This window comes from Palaemon carinicauda, chromosome 18 (genome assembly GCF_036898095.1).
Source record: "Palaemon carinicauda isolate YSFRI2023 chromosome 18, ASM3689809v2, whole genome shotgun sequence".
NCBI lineage: Eukaryota > Metazoa > Arthropoda > Malacostraca > Decapoda > Palaemonidae > Palaemon > Palaemon carinicauda.
This window is the reverse complement of record NC_090742.1, coordinates 24,226,287-24,243,590: the sequence shown is the minus strand read 5'-3', so window position 1 is coordinate 24,243,590 and position 17,304 is coordinate 24,226,287. Positions and strand designations below refer to the sequence as shown.

The 17,304-nt window shown below is 39.2% G+C and overlaps 1 protein-coding gene across 1 annotated transcript; it reads left to right on the top strand.

Annotated features, from left to right (window-relative positions):
• The first annotated feature begins 10,773 nt into the window (after nt 1-10,773).
• On the top strand, nt 10,774-11,772 carry LOC137657227 (uncharacterized). The gene has a single exon (XM_068391568.1). The coding sequence runs from the start codon at nt 10,774-10,776 to the stop codon at nt 11,770-11,772; it is 999 nt and encodes a 332-aa protein (XP_068247669.1).
• Nucleotides 11,773-17,304: the final 5,532 nt, after the last annotated feature.

Sequence of the window (17,304 nt, the reverse complement as noted above, 5' to 3'; positions counted from 1 at the left end):
TTGACTGGTTTACACTTCACGCCACTGTTTCTGTTATACGTTCGTAGTCGGACCGATTGATGCCACTGATAAGATTTGTCTGATATTTCGACGATAATTGAGAAGCCTTTGTTGTGCAAGGACAAACATTCCTTTAAAGCGGAGTTGTTTGAACTATATATAGCGCAAGTTTAAAGCTTATGCACTCTTGGCTCCCGACCTGTGTTCCCGCCCCAAAAATAGAAGCTTGTGGAAAGTGAGGCAGATGATATCTTAATACTAATGGTAGTAATTAGATTTCATCAGTTAAGGAGATTAAAAGTCAGTGGATAAGTGTAGATTCTTTTAAAATAATTTGTTTAAATGACACTTTCTTTCATGAACGTCAAAAATAGAATCTTTTGGGAAGTTAAGCAGTTTATGATAATAGTAATTCATCATCCAAAAAGGTATACTGAGTGACAGAGTAAAGATTTACTAAAAAAAAAAAAAAAAAGATATCTATCTTGAATAGGGAACTGTTTTTCAGGAACCCCAAATATAGAATTTTGTGGGCAGTGAAAAATTAAGGAGCTATGTCCTGAAAACTAGTGTATATGACCTGTCAAAAGTGGCGGCTAAATATTTAGGTATATATGCAAGCACACACACTGATTCAACCCGGCCCAACCCCTCCTCTTTTCTGCAATTAATCTCACTAGGGTATGACTACTCATTCTCCCCACTACCCGAGGGACGAGGAGAGACCGGGCGTGACCGGAAATATATATATATATATATATATATATATATATATATATATGTATATATGTATATATATATATATATATATATATATATATATATATATATATATATATATATACATACATCCAGATATTGGCACTCCATTATTAGGGGAGATAGTGATTTACTGACCATAAGATTAGAAAGTATCATCAAATAAGTATGAAAAAGTGCGATAATGTTTGGAAAAGAACTTGAGTAATAGTGCAATAGATATAAAATACAATAAAAAACATTCTATATGTATAAGTTGATCAAGCCAGTGGAATATAATGTAAATTCTTTTCATCCAAGAAATGTTTTCGTGTACATATTTTTGCATGAACAATGAAAACAAAAGGTAAATGTTGAAACGCCTGAGTAATTTGGTGTGCTTTTTCTGCATTTGTTTGATAACAAGCGTTTCTGTGATAATTCCATTACTTACAATATGTCAGACATTTAGTGTTTGGGGATTTTGGGGATTACAACAGAATTGCATTTTATGTATATAAAGCTTATAATTCTGTATCTGAATAAAAGATGAATACACTCACAGACACACAATTTGATATATATATTATATATATATATATATATATATATATATATATATATATATATATTTTGTATATATATATATATATATATATATATATATATATATATAGAGAGAGAGAGAGAGAGAGAGAGAGAGAGAGAGAGAGAGAGAGAGAGAGAGAGAGACACACACACACACACACACACACACACATATATATATATGTATATATATATATATATATATATATATATATGTATATATATATATAATATATATATATATATATATATATATATACCGAGAGATTAGTTCGTCAAACGTTTAACTGGGCTCCACAAGGCACAAGAAGAGTTGGAAGACACAGGCTTACATGTCCGAGAACTAAGAAGCGAGAAATAGGAGATGATGATTGGAGAAGTATTAAATTAAAAGCTTAAGACAGAAACGACTGCCGAAATCTAACTGAGGCCCTTTGCGTCGATAGGTGTGGGAGGAGATGATGATGATATACAGTATATATATATAGTATATATATATATATATATATATATATATATATATATATATATATATATATATATATATATATATATATATATATATGCCAGTGTGTGTGTGTATGTGTATATAGTTTTCCCAAATATCGAGTAACTAAAGAAAATTACAATACGGTATCGTTATCACTCACATTTAGGCTTTAAGTGCTGAATCTATGGGGTTTAAGTTCAGTCCTTTTCATGGAAGCAAAGAAGGTTCATCCTCTCGCAACCTCTATGCCTTCCGTGATATTAAGCTCTTCCTTTCTAACTCCTGTGTGTTTTCGTGTCCTCACTGCTCCTGTTTCTTTTGAGTGTCAGACTCTATATTTACCTAAACTCTAATAATCAATTCTCTCAACATGACCAAACAACCTTGGACACTAATGTTCTTTCTAACTAGAGCTATAGGTTTAGATTTTTTTACCTCTTTCTGACAGATGATATTTTTTTTCAGTCATCTACGTCTTCTTTTCAATGTTTCACTTACAGAAATCACACTTAACCCACCTAAAGGAGATTTTAGTGTACAGATTCCTAAACAATTATATTTTCTACATCATGTCTGTGATTCCTTTCAACATAAAAACTCCTTACTCTCTCTCTCTCTCTCTCTCTCTCTCTCTCTCTCTCTCTCTCTCTCTCTCTCTCTCTCTCTCTCTCTCTCTCTCTCTCTCTCTCTCTCTCTCTCTCTAAGCTTCAATAGTAACTTTCTCTTCTTACAAACACTTGTGAACGAATAAAACCTACAATCTTTCCTACCAACTGCCCCCCCCCCCCCCATTTAGTGGAGCAATTAGTTCCCTTATTGATTCCGTTATAAACTTTCCCTTGTCTAAACATCATACCTCACGCACCCTTTTCAGGCTTTGATTCATATTCACTTAACCATGGCATAGTATCTCGTTGGCAATTTGGTCATTCTTGGTGTCCTATCATATTTCAATTAGGTTATTGCCTTCTTTAAATACCCCCACATAAGTATTTACAAATTAACATAAACTACTTCTAACTTTTCGGTATTCAAATCTGTCTTCTATTCTCAAAACTTCCACTGACATAAAACCATCTCATCCTTTAAGAATATCAATTTCACTCCTTTCTATTATTGTCATTCCCTGGTGATTTTGACAAATGTTCAAGTCACATGTGAAGCGTTTTACTAGATTGAATGACTATTTAAACCGAGTTCATCTTCGATTTGCTAATAATCACGTTTTTAAACTCAAATTATTTTAATATTGACATTCTTCCTGTACTTTTCTTATAACTTAGTCATATTTTTATTTTGTTATGAACTATTTACCTACATTTCCTAAACTCTCACTCTTCTTTCCTCTCACTTCCTGCGTCAATGACCTTAGATGTCAGGATGCCAGAAAACTTTCAATCAATCAATCAATCAATCAATCCTCTCACTTCCAGATTTCGTTTTCTCTCAAGCCTGATAGTTTTTACCAATGTCTTCAACCTCATTGCCTTTGTGAGCTGGTGATGTTGGTTTTGCGAGCTCCTATAGGTCTTCCTGCTGAGTCATCAGATTCAGCAGTCATTGCCTGGTCCTCCCTGATCCTATCGTGGGCGCTGATCACGTATATATTGTATATGGTCGGTCTCTAAGATATGGACTTCGGCCGTTCATGAGTGGCCTTTAAACCTTCCTATTTTGTAATTACTATGGTATCTGCTATTTTCATTCCCTATACCATACATTTTCGCAAGACTACTAAGTACTTGAACATATTCTTAATTTGTGCTACTTCTATTATTATTATTATTATTATTATTATTATTATTATTATTATTATTATTACTTGCTAAGCTACAACCTTAGTTGGAAAAGCATGGTGCCATAAGCCCTGGGGCTCCAACAGGTAGAATAGCCCAGTGGGGAAAGGAAACAAGGAAAAATAAAATATTTTAAGAACAGCAACAACACCCAAACAAATATTTCCTATATAAACTATAAAGACTTTAACAAAACAAGAGGAAGAGAAATAATATAGAATAGCGTGCCCGAGTGTACCCTCATGCAAGAGAACTCTAACCTAAGACATTGGAAGACCATGGCACAGAGGCTATAGCACTACCCAAGACTAGAGAACAAGGCACAGAGGCTATAGCACTACCCAAGACTAGAGAACAATGGTTTGATTTTGGAGTGCCCTTCTCCTAGAAGAGCTGCTTAACATAGCTAGAGTCTCTTTTACCCTTACCATGAAGAAAGTAGCCTCTGAACAATTCGAGAGCAATAGTTAACCCCTTGGATGAAGAAGAATTATACCTGTTACTCAATAACCCGTCCTTAGAACCCATTAATCTTCTCTTCGGCATTTAGCACTTCTAAATCTTCAACATTCTTATCTATGCTGTTGTCTCTGTATTTCTTATAGATTTAGTTTTTTTTATTACAATCACAACCACTTCATAAACTTTTTATTTCCAATTAAAGATGCGATACCTTCTTTCATAGAGTTATAATATGAGACACTGACTATGATACTAGTTAAAATGAACAATAAAGAAAAAAGAGGCAATGGTTCGTCGTTATTGCTCTACTGCTTAATGAACATAAAAAGACATAATCATATCAACAAATTAATTCAAGGTTATTCTTAAATAATTCCACAAGAATTGAACCGTGATGTTGGGGCTAGGTAGAAAAGAATGAAGCTTAACCGACTATCCAAGCTATTCCATGATTGAATAGTCGAGATTGAAGGCTTAACGGGTTGGAATATTATCCTACTCCTATACATTACTCATTTACAAAATACAGGAAGATAACTCAGGTTTTATCGAGGGAGAAATGTGAGTGATTTAAAAAAAGGAGGAATTTTAAATGCCTTTTGAAGGAAATTCGTTCACATGGAGAGCAATGTGAGCTAGGATATAGAAAAAATCGTATCAAACAATTTCTCAGTTGTTTTTTTTTTTTCTTACATAAGAACGTTTATAGGAAACTGAAATTACCTAAACAAAGATTTAATGAAGGGAAATGACTGAACTTACGCTTGCCACAAGACAGAGTAATCTGCCGTTATCGTTGACAAACTCAAGGCACCTAAACAAAAAGGGTCTCAACGTCCTTATCTTTAAACATTTTAACCTTTCTTACAAGATTTATGGAGCATGCAATTACCCTCTCTAATTTTCCACTTTTTCTTTGTTTTCACGTTCATATCCACAATCCACATTTCTTTAGGAGAATTGGTTGAACTATCTCCATATATTACAATATTTTTGTCCACTAATTTCTTCTTCTTCTTCTTCTTCTTCTTCTTCTTCTTATTATTATTATTATTATTATTATTATTATTATTATTATTATTATTATTATTATTACTTGCTAAGCTACAACCCTAATTGGAAAAGAAGGATGCTGTAAGCCGAGGGGTTCCAACAGGGAAAATAGCCTAGTGAAGAAAGGAAACAACTAACCACATTACAATAAACATTTCCTATATAAACTATGAAAAACTTAACAAAACAATAGGAAGAGAAATAAGGCACAATAGTGTTCCCGAGTGTACCCTCAAGCAAGAGAACTCCAACTTAAAACCTGTTGCATGTATCCTTCCATTGTAGTTGTTTAACCCATTCACATGTTCTACACTACCAAACTTACAAACAAGTCAAAGAGTAATATTCTTCCAGTATCAAAACTTTACTCGCATTGTTTTATATCCCCTCCTTCCATTTATCCAAATACTCTTAGTCTTGTTAAAAAATACTTACAACTTTTTATCTGCTTACAAACTGTTACCAATCATTGTAACAATTTTTCATTATCATCAATTCCTATTTCCCATCTATAGATATGAAACACTCAATTTCCGCTCCTCTTTTTCATAATGTAAAATAGCAACTGCATCCCCTGTTCTTGACTTATGCCTATAATCACTTCACCCATAAATATATAGAACAGCTATGAAGGCTATGTATAACTTTAGATTTTGCCCTTGACTCAGATAACCTTGTAGTTATTTTCTCGTGTAAATTTTTTGATGTTTACGTATATTGTTGATACTCTGTCCTTCATAGTTTTACAAACTATTTATAGATGAAAGATATTGTTGGTGACACTTTCAGAGAGCCCAGAACTATTATGTCTAGCGTTGGAAGGTATTATTTTACAAGGCTGCTTTGTTTTAGTCTCCTAGTTATTTGGTATTTTGTATATAAAATTGGATGATATTATGCAGTGGATAATTCTCTGTAATTATTTTCTTCTTAATAGGTAAGCGGAAGGGCTGGTGTTGAGCGATTTCTGATAGTTACGAGTTGTTTAAAACTAAGAAAGATCACAGATTAAGTTGCCATATACAGCATATTCCATAACACAGATCAAATTAATTAATCTGGTCAATTCTTTTTACCCTAGCTATTGAAGAGTTTTGGGGGATTGATTCGTACTATTTTGGAATGTTGCTTACACTACTCTTCTAATGGAATTATTTTGTCCTTTGTACTCACCCTTTTAGTAGGATTCTACTAAAGCGAATTCATGTCATCAATCTCCCCCCCCCCCCCCCCCCCCACCGGGTCAGATGCTCTTTTTCTATACCAGGAAGGAGACTTCTTTCTCATTCAATACTGTTCAGTAGGAGACGTTCTCTGCCTCTAAGGAGGCCCCATAACATCTAGCACTATGACGAATTCAAATTCTCGATTTGCATATATATTTGTGAAAATGTGTAATGAACGGTGATTGAATGCATTAAAGTGAATTACAGGATAGGTATGGTAGCAGGATCTCTGCAAGGTGTTGGAAGATAATTTAAAGGAGTTTTTATGGTTTAAGAATTTGGCTGTTATGAAGGGCTCGCGTCATACTAACTTAGCAATGCGTGGTGTTGTTTGATAGTATAGTAGGCTATACTTGAACTGGAAAAAGAATTTTCTAAGGGTGCAGCCTTAGAATAAACAAAAATATTGTGAAAAAATGGATAAGGGATTTAGGCTATCTCAGTCATTTCGAGTGAATATGTGACGATAGCTGGTTAAAGTTTCTTTAGTTTATTAACTCGTGTATTTTTTTCTGTAACTGCATTTCATTGATAAGATATGCAAAAAGAATATTACTTCCATTAGTCCATTGGTCTACTAATGATACACATTTTCTCTATTTTCTTTTTTTATCATATATTAAAGCAAGAAAATGTAATTACAGTATTCTAGTTAGAATTATGTTGATTGTTCTTCTAAATCAACCACGTTCTCATTTATAATGTCTCTATTTCTTAGTCGATCGCATGACTTGGCAGCCTTATTTGATATTATTTATAATTGTAAGAGAAACAAAAATATCTTATGTATATACAAAATTATTTTATGACTTCCTATTGGCACTTCAAGAAGGATAAATAATCAAATAGTTATTTTAGAAGTAGCAGAGCCGCAACTGAAAATGACTAAAGATAAATCTGAAATCCTTTCTTCTATGAAAGATCTTGGGCTATCAAGAAACACTGTTATGAGGAGCTGTGAATATATGGCGAAGGAGTTGAGTGAACAGCTGGATAAAGACATACATGAGTGTGTTTATTTTTCATTACTATTTGATGAGTCTACTGATGTGGTTGATAGATTACAGTCATGCATTTAAAGTCGGATCGTATTTACAGACATGAGAACCAAAGAGGAACTGCTGAAAGTCCTACCATTAAACGATAAAATTTAAGGTGAAAACAGATTCCCAATTTTCAGTGAGGTTATTGAATGAAACAATTACCTTTGACTTAGGGTTGTGGTGGCCAATTGGAAACGTCCCTCCCTGGTGAGCTGCCGGACTAGGGTTTTAGTCCCACTCAAGTTAGGTAGTTTCTTTTAGAGTCTGCAACCTCACCATTAGCAGCCATTGCCTGGCTCTCCTAAGTCCTAACTTGGGTGGAGAGGAAGCTTGGGTGCTCTAGGGCATTGTCAATGTCCCTTGTTTCTGCCATTCATGAGTGGCCTTTAAACCTTTAAACCTAAGCTTACATCAATAATAACTGATGGGGCACCTGCAATGACTGGTCTTATTAACGGATTCATAGCTCTCTGCAGGCGTGACGATAAGGTTTATGAATTTTTCAGTTATCTTTGTATTATTCATCCACTTGTACTTGTAGTAAAATGTGGAATATTAAAGAGTTATGCATATTGACTTTAAAGTTGTGAATTGAGTAGGAGCCAAGTCTTCAGGGACGGCTGCTCCGAGCTCAGTTGGAAATTATTATTATTACTAGCTAAGAAACAACCCTAGTTGGAAAAGCAAGATGCTATAAGTCCAAGGGCTCCGATAGGGAAAATTATCCCAGTGAGGAAAGGAAACAATGAAAAAGAAAATATTTTAAGAACAACACCACCAAAATAAATGTTTCCTATATAAACTAAAAAAAAAATTAACAAAACAAGAGGAAGAGAAATAAGACAGAATAGTGTGCCGAGTGTACCCTCAAGCAAGAGAACTCTAACCCAAGACAGTGGTAGACCATGGTTCAGAGGCTAAGGCACTACCCAAGACTAGAAATCAATGGTTTCATTTTGGATTGTCCTCCAAGAAGAGCTGCTTACCAAAGCTAATGAGTCTCTTCTACACTTACCAAGAGGAAAGTAGCCACTGAACAATTACAGTGCAGTAGTTAACCCCTTGGATGAAGAGGAACTGTTTGGTAATATCAGTGTTGTCAGGTGTATGAGGACATAGGAGAATTTGTAAGGAATAGGCCAGATTATTCGGCGTATGTGTAGGCAAAGGGAAAATGAGCCGTAACCAGAGAGAAGGGTGCGATGTAGTACTGTCTGGTCAGTCAAAGGACCCCATAACACTCTAGTGGTAGTATCTCAACGGGTGGCTGGTGCATACTGATACCAGGTGGTTAAGTAGAGGAAAATTCCTTCAGAAATTTACATATCTGCTGTCAGAAATAAAAAGAGTATTTGGGTTCAATAGGCCACCTTTCTGTTTACATGCAGTTAGAAAACAAAATATGGCTATTATATTTAGTTTTTTTAGTGGACGTCACTGTTATGCTTAATGAACTCAGATCTTCAAGGAAAAGAAATATTTGTAGTAGACATGATCAGTGTTGTGACAGCTTTCAAATAGAAAGTAAAGGTGAGTGTCCTTTAAGCTGCAAAAGAATCTGTTATGAAACTTCAGAAATTTGGAATCTGAACTAGGAATTCAGGGAAAAGACTGAAAGCAGTTTGACAATACTTGATATATGGGCCAACTGTAGCTTCAGATTTTGACAGACGTTTTCTAGATATCATTATTATTATCTCCTCCTACTCTTATTGACGCAAACGGCCTCGGTTAGGTTTCGCCAGTCGTCTCTGTCTTGAGCTTTTAAATCGAAACTTCTCCACTCATCATCTCCTACTTCATGCATCCTAGTCCTCAGCCATGTAGGCCAGGGTCTTCCAACTCTTCTAGTGCCTTCTGGAGTCCAGTCGAAAGTGCGAAGAGCATGCCTAAACCATCTCCATCTACCCCTCACCATGATCTTATCCACATATGGCACTTGAGTAATTTCTCTTATAATTCCATTTAGCAACGGCACAGATATGGAATAAATTGATCTACATTGATATTAAAGTTTCACATGGGTGTATCTGAAGTAGAGAATAAGCTTCTTAAACTTCAATGTGATATTCAGATAAAATCCATCTCAGCAGAGGGAGATTTCCGGAACCTTCTCATTGAAGAAAAGTATCCCAATTTCAGAAAATGTGCAATATATATAACTGTTTGTTTTATCACATATCTATGGGAATCAGGATTCTCACACATGAATCATGAAATCCAAACTATGCCCAACACTAATAGATGGCCACCTTTTTTTTTTTTTCTTTTTACGGCTAGCAGTATCTACATACACTCCTAATTACTAAAAAAAGTTGGCTGAAAATATGCAGCGTCAATCGTCTCGTTAAAAGTGCAGTTTCATGTTTTTTAATTAAATTTTAGATATATCCATCACCTTTTGAAAAAAAAATTCCATTTATTACTGTAGTACTGAATATTTCTGTCTTATTATTTTACTACTATAGCTAAACCTAATTTTGGGTTAGTAACGGCATAAAAAAATCTAGTAGATTACCGTAGGGAAACTGGCAAAAGTATATCTCGTTACCTAAAGGTCGGCTACCATGCTCTTGTGTCATGGAGAGCTTCATTTTAAGATAGTTTCCTATAGTATAAACCATAACAGCTACTGAAAGAAAACGAATACATAATAGAAGACAAATTAAAATTTAGAGCAATAACTATGATATTTGTTCCCATATGCTTCACTGACGTCAAGACATCCAAAATTATTATATTTATTGTCGACAGAAGCGCCATGTTTGCATATCCGTGATGACAAGGCAGAAAGAACTATAGTTTGCTATTTTGAAACGGATAGTAGGTATCGAAAGCCATTATCGCTGATGCGAATCGTATTTTGTGGCTTTTAATCCTGCTGTACGGACACCTTCCGACAAGTGTGTTTCTATATATATAAACCCTTTGAATGTATTTCACGCATTTGTATTTAAATTCGAGATATTTTGTTCTGTATCAGTAAATGCGGAATTCTCCGCTCTTTCTTCTGATGTAATAATCAAATAAGTAAATTTTATATTAAGATTATTATTCCATGATTTTTGTACCAAAAGAAACTCAAATTTAAACCTAAGCCTGGCTAATCCCCCTTAGTCATTGTTCCGTGCTACTTATACGTCCGCACATCTCTATGTAGTCCGACTCTCTCGTCAATAAATTATCAGTTTAGGAAACTGTCTCTTTGTACCCTTACAACTGGTGACCCCGGAGCAGAAATGCCCTTGGACACTCCTTTCCATTAGCAGACTTAAAACGGCGCTCGCTTGAGTGTTTTAGATCATGAGGTACAATGAGACCGCCATTAACGGACTAAATATGGAGCTCTAACGAGCGTTTTGGCGAAAAAATTTCTGATGCCTACCAATGAGTTTACCGGTTTCGCAGCCGACCAGGCCACCGTATCCAACCCACCCGCAACCTTGCCCGCTGAACAACACGCCAACTTGGCGAACATCAAGCTCCCGCCATTCTCACACAAAAACGTCTCGGCATGGCTGACCCGGGCAGACGTTCAATTTCGCATCGCGGGACTCACCCGGGAGACTGACCTTGCCAACCTCATACTGTCAGTGCTACCAGAAGCCGTTTTTGACAGGTTGGCACAATGGATTGAGTCCTGGGCAGGTCTTCCATCATACACAGAAGTTCGGGCAAAGCTTATAGAGCTCTACTCTCCGCCCATACCTGAACGTGCCCGCAGAATTTTCGACCTATTGCAGCAACCCCTCAGGGACCAATCTCCGACAGAAGCATGGGAAGAATTGCAGAATTTAATTTTCTTCCCCGGCCGAGACACAGACGGAAACAGAAGGAAGATCGACCTAGAGAGAGAAATCTTCCTACGTCGCCTTCCACCAGAAGTCAGGATCCAACTCCCGCAACCCCACCAGCTTGAAACAGACAACCTCATCAGGAGAGCGCAGCATCTCTTCGATGCGGCTAGAGCCTCAAAGCTCACCGCAACCAACACCATCAGCAAAGTATCAGCGGAAGATTTCACCTCAGACCAAACCTGCGCCGCCATCACAAGGCTAAACTACCGCAACCACGAACTAACATGGTGTTTCTACCATAAAAGGTTCGGTAAAGATGCAAGATGTTGCGTGCCGCCCTGCTCATTTCCAAAAAAACGGCACAGGCGGCCACGCAAAGTGGCTACAACCTTCGCCCCCAAGCACATGGCCTTCTACATCAAAGACGGCCTATCAAACAAAAGATTCCTGGTACATGGGGTCCACCCACTCCATATTGACGCTTACAAAAGCCGAAAAGAATCAACAAATTCACTCTTCAACAAGCCTTACAACGGCACACGTATAAAAAGCTACGGGACGAAACAGACAAAACTCTGATTATTACAAAGGCCTTTCACTTGGAATTTTATCATCACAGATGTTATAAACCCTATCCTGGGAGCAGATTTCCTAGGCCATCATGGACTCTTGGTCGACACTGCCCAGAAAAGATTAATAGACATTGATTCATTCCCATCCACAGCCTTAATCCTGGGCCCGTCAATGCCCGCCGCTCACTCTGTATCTACCCACAGATACAATATCCTTCGCCATGAGTTCCCAGACGTATTCAAGCCAGAGTTACGACCGACAAAAGGAAAACCTGCTAGGCACGACATCTACCACCACATAACAACGAGGGGCCCGCCAACGCATGCAAAGTTTCACCGCCTACCACCTAACAAACTCACGACACAAAAAAGGCCTTCCAGGAGATAGAAAGAATTGGCGTATGCAGGAAGGCCTACAGTCTATGGGCCTTCCCTCTCCACATGGTCAGGAAATCAGATGGGACATGGTCTCTGTGCGGAGATTACAGACGCCTTAACCTTGTCACCACACCTGACCATTATCCTTTGCCCAACATTCAGGACCTCACCGGGGCCCTGAATGTGGCAAAAATCTTCTCTAAAATGGATCTTTTAAAATCCTATTTTCAGGTCCCTGTCAACCCAGACAACATTCCAAAAACGGCCATCATCACCCCCTTTGGCACCTACTGCATACTCCACTTTCGGACTCAGGAATGCCGGGCCGACGTTCCAGCGTTTGATGGACAGCATCCTGGGGGACTTGCCATTTTGCTGCTGCTACGTAGACGACATCCGGATATTTTCAAAATCGCAAGACGAACATCTTCATCACGTTCAAACTGTTCTCTGTCAACTCCAGGACAATAGGCTAATCGTACGGTTTGACAAGTGTACTTTCAGCACCGATTCCATCGATTTCCTGGGCCACAAAATCTCCAACGAAGGCGTACGTCCCCTAACATAAAAAACCAAGGAGATAGAAGAATTCCCACCACAAAAAACCATCAAAGAACTACAAGAATTCCTCGGAATGGTTAATTATTTCAGGCGTTTTATCCCTAACATTGCAGGTATTTCAGCGCCACTGTCCGATGTCCTGAGGGGTAAACCGGAATCATTGTCCTGGAACGCAGAACGGCGGTCAATATTTCAAAAGACGAAGTCACCCCTCGCCAAAGCTACAACGTTGGCCTTCGTCACCCCAGGAGCACCCCTGCAGCTGACCAACGACGCCAGCAACACAGCCTGCGGAGCCGTCATAGAACAAGTGGTCAATGGCGCCCCACAGCCTATCGCCTTCTTCAGTGAAAAACTCAAAGGCGCCGAGCAAAAATACAGTATTTTCGACCGAGAGCTCCTTGCAGTCTACATAGCCGTAAAACACTTCAAGTACCTTTTAGAAGGTACCCCTTTCACCATTAAAACTGACCACCAACCACTTGTCCTCGCCTTCACAAAAACAGGTGACGCCTGGTCAGCCCGTCAACAGAGACACATCACCGCCATCGCAGAATTTGGATGCACACTCCAATACGTACCAGGGAAGAAAAATGCAGTAGCCAACTCCCTCTCCAGGATAGAAATAAGCATCGTCCACCTTGGCATTGACTACGAGGACCTGGCACGAGCAACAACTCCACCCAGAAACTCCAGCCTACCGGACAGCCATCACGGCTTTAAAATGGGAAGACGTTCCGTTAGGGTCATCTAACATGACCCTCCTCTGTGACATCAGTACTGGCCGTCCCAGGCCCCTGGTACCCTCCTCTCGAAGAAAACCCGTCTTAAACATAGTACACTCCCTCTCCCATCCCTTGGGCAGAACGACAGCAAGAATCATATCCAGCAAGTTCATCTGGCACGGGATGAGGAAAGACATCACCCAGTGGGCCCGTAGCTGCATCAACTGCCAAACAAGCAAAATTTTCCGACACACAACATGCAAGGATCATCAACACCCTCCTGTGTCAATGGCCTCCTTTCAAGTTGGATCAGCAGGTTCGGCGTTCCAGACGACATTACAACCGACAGGGGGCCGGCCTTCCTCTCAGATGTCTGGGGCACCCTCACAAAATCACTTGGGATCACCGCCCACAGCATAACCTCCTACAACCCCGCTGCCAACGGAATGGTCGAATGAGCCCATCGTTCCCTCAAAGCTTCCCTGATGGCCCATTGCTCTGACGACAACTGGAAGGCCCAATTACCCTGGGTCCTCCTAGGACTACGCACCGCCCCCAGATCCAACAGAGAACCATCATCAGCAGAAAAAGTTTACGGAGAAACCATAGCCGTGCCAGGCGAATTCTTCCTGGCATCATCCAACAAAAACAACCAGACCCCGGAAAGAATCAGAAAGGGTGTAAGCAAATTCACCCTGTGTCACCAAACTTTCAATGACACAACAAAAACGTTCATGCCGCAAGATCTACGGACGTGCGACTTTGTTTTCATCCGTGACGACGCCCGCTGACCCCCACTAAGATGTCCATACAAAGGACCCTACCGAGTCATCGACAGAAACCCCAAGGCATACCTTCTATTCATCCACAGAAGAGAAGACTGGCTCTCAATTAACAGGTTAAGACTAGCATTCATCATTAATGACGAACAATTCACGGACAAAATAGGCCGTCGACCAAGGATACCTCCTCAACAAAAGAAAATAACGCATAATACCGCTACACCTCAGCCAATCGAGAACCCAAACCCAAGACCACGGGAGGAATCCTGTCAAAGAAAACACAATCAAGGAATAAACAAAATTCCCCACTGCGACAGTCCCGGTCCGGAAGAACCATGTACCTTCCAAGAAGATTCAGGAACGAAGGTAGTTTACATATTTCCTCCAACTAAAGGAAAAATACTTTTATTTATATAACTCTGGGAGGGGAGTACTTGTACGGACACCTTCCGACAAGTGTGTTTCTATGTCTAATAACCCTTTGTATGTATTTCACACATTTTTATTTAAATTCGAGATATTTTGTTCTGTATCAGAAAACGCGGAATTCTCCGCTCTTTCTTCTGATGTAATAATCAAATATGTACATTCTTTAAGATTATTATTCCATGATTTTTGTACCAAAAGAAGCACAAATTTAAACCTAAGCCTGGCTAATCCGCTTTAGGCATTTTTCCGTGCTCTTATACGTCCGCACGTATCTATGTAGACCGACACTCTCGTCAATAAATTATCAGTGTAGGAAACTGTCTCTCTGTACCCTCTCACTGCAAATAAAAGCAAAAGACTAGGAAAATTCGAACCAGATCCTTCTTGTTCTTCCCTCGTAAGACATTTCAATTTAAATAGATCTTAGTATCATCTATCATAAAAAGGCAAAACATAATTTCAGTGATACACCTGAGGTTATTTTATTTTGGTAACAAGGCACCATTTTTACGGGCTTCCAATGCAAGAGCCCATGTCTTACCTAAGGTAAAGCAATCTAAAACGAACGAACAAGGCACCAGCCACCCGTTGAGATATTACCACTAAAGAGTTATTGGGTCCTTTTTGATAGGGCAGATAGTTCTACACTGGACCCCCTCTCTCTGGTTACGATTCATATACCCTTTCCCTTTGGTGTAGACGTAACATATCCTCCTTTACTTAAACCAGATGGCTCTGTTACTCACTAACCAAAAGAAAAGGCAAACCTTTAGGCTTATGCGTTTGACAGTAAGAAGAGTAATGAGTAACTCGATCTTCCTCATTCCTGTTTTCGGTCTCGTGAAATTAAAGCTCTCTTGATGGCATTCATGCTTATGGAGGTGTACACCCAAATGGTATTTTTCCTTTTATATTTTTTATAAAGACTGCAGATTTTTTAGCTCCTAAATTATTTTTTATTTTCTTCAAATTAGCAAGAAGAGGTTCTTCTAGTACTTGTTTGAGAAATGGTAATGTTACTCCATTATGTAAATGTGTTTGTGGTAGATCAAGTCCAGCTGATTATCGCCCAATTTCCACAACTCCCATATTATCTAAAGTTTGTGAACGTCCTCAGGTAGAACCTCTAAATAGATTTACTGAAGGTAATTATCTGTTCCCTAATTTGCAATTTGGCTTTCGTAAAGGCCTTGTAACATGTGACGCCCTTCTTACAATCTCCAATGCTGTACAGAAATCCCTTGATTGTGGTCAGGAAGTTCGTATGATTGACCTTGATTTTAGTGCTGTCTTTGACCGTGTTAATCTAGAGGCCCTAGTTTTCAAAATAAAACAGTTGGGAGTGGGTGGTTATTTTCTTAGCATCATTATTGGATGTTTAAGTAATAGATCTCAAAGAATTGTTGTTGATGAGCACCATAGTGAGTATAGGAATGTGTACCAACCGTGTGTCACACAATCGTACATAGTTCATTTTGTGCTTGTATCTTCGCTCTCCCCTCGCACATTGAGCTTTTGTATATAAAGGAGAGTGTTCTATAATAAACTCACTCAGTTGCTTTCAACCTGTCTTTGAGTCACAACTCTTTCTCACCACGTCACATTGGTGACCCCGGAGTGACTCGTACTTCATTACCCAAACCTGTACGCGCTCCCATACCTTCTGCAGCAGCACTCGCCGTCGCCAGCCGCCCGTAAAGCAACGCTTTTTCAGCTCTCTCAACAGCCGTTGGGGGACCCAAAGGCTTCGCTCACCCTCGGGAAAATGACCAGTATCACTCGCCTGCAACCTGCCGCACATGGCTCTCCTCGTGAGGTGAACCTACTTCGTGCCCTTATGGACAGCCACTTCATGACCTTCAAAACCTCCATCAACGCCTCCACTCGTGACGAAAAGAACACCTATTCAACTTTAACCAAAGCTGGCGTGGATGCTGTCGGACACACGCCTATGAATGCCGTAGGACACACACGCCTATGAATGCTGTAGGACACACATGCCTATGAATGTCGTAGGCCTATGAATGCCGTAGGACACGCCTATGATTGCCGTAGGACACACACGCCTATGAATGCCGTAGGATACACACGCTTATGAATGCCGTAGGACACACGCCTACCCCGTGACGAGCCGGAGCGGCAACAAAGCCACCCATCATCCACCACTCGCTCGCGCCCCAACCAATGACTTCTACAGCCACTCACTGCCGCAAATCGGCGCAGTTTTTGGTACTACCACTCCAGATTCAGGGCGCCCTATTTAACATGTACAGTATGTCATTTTTAGGGGGGAGCCATGTACCAACTGTGTGTCACACAATCGTACATAGCTCATTTTGTGCTTGTATCTACGCTCTCCCGTCGCACATTGAGCTTTTGTATATAAAGGAGAGTATTCTATAATAAACTCACTCAGTTGCTTTCAACCTGTCTTTGAGTCACAACCTTCTCTCGCCCGTCACAAATGTGATAACTAGTGTTCCTCAGGGTAGTGTTTTTGGCCTTTTACTTTCCATACTATAAACACATGACATGTGGTCTGGCCTAGAAAACAAGCTTCTTGCATATGTAGATGATGCTACTCTGCATCAAATGCATCTCCTGAATGTAGATCTAGGACTGCTGAATCCCTGAAACTGGTGCATGGTGCAAATTATGGGGCAT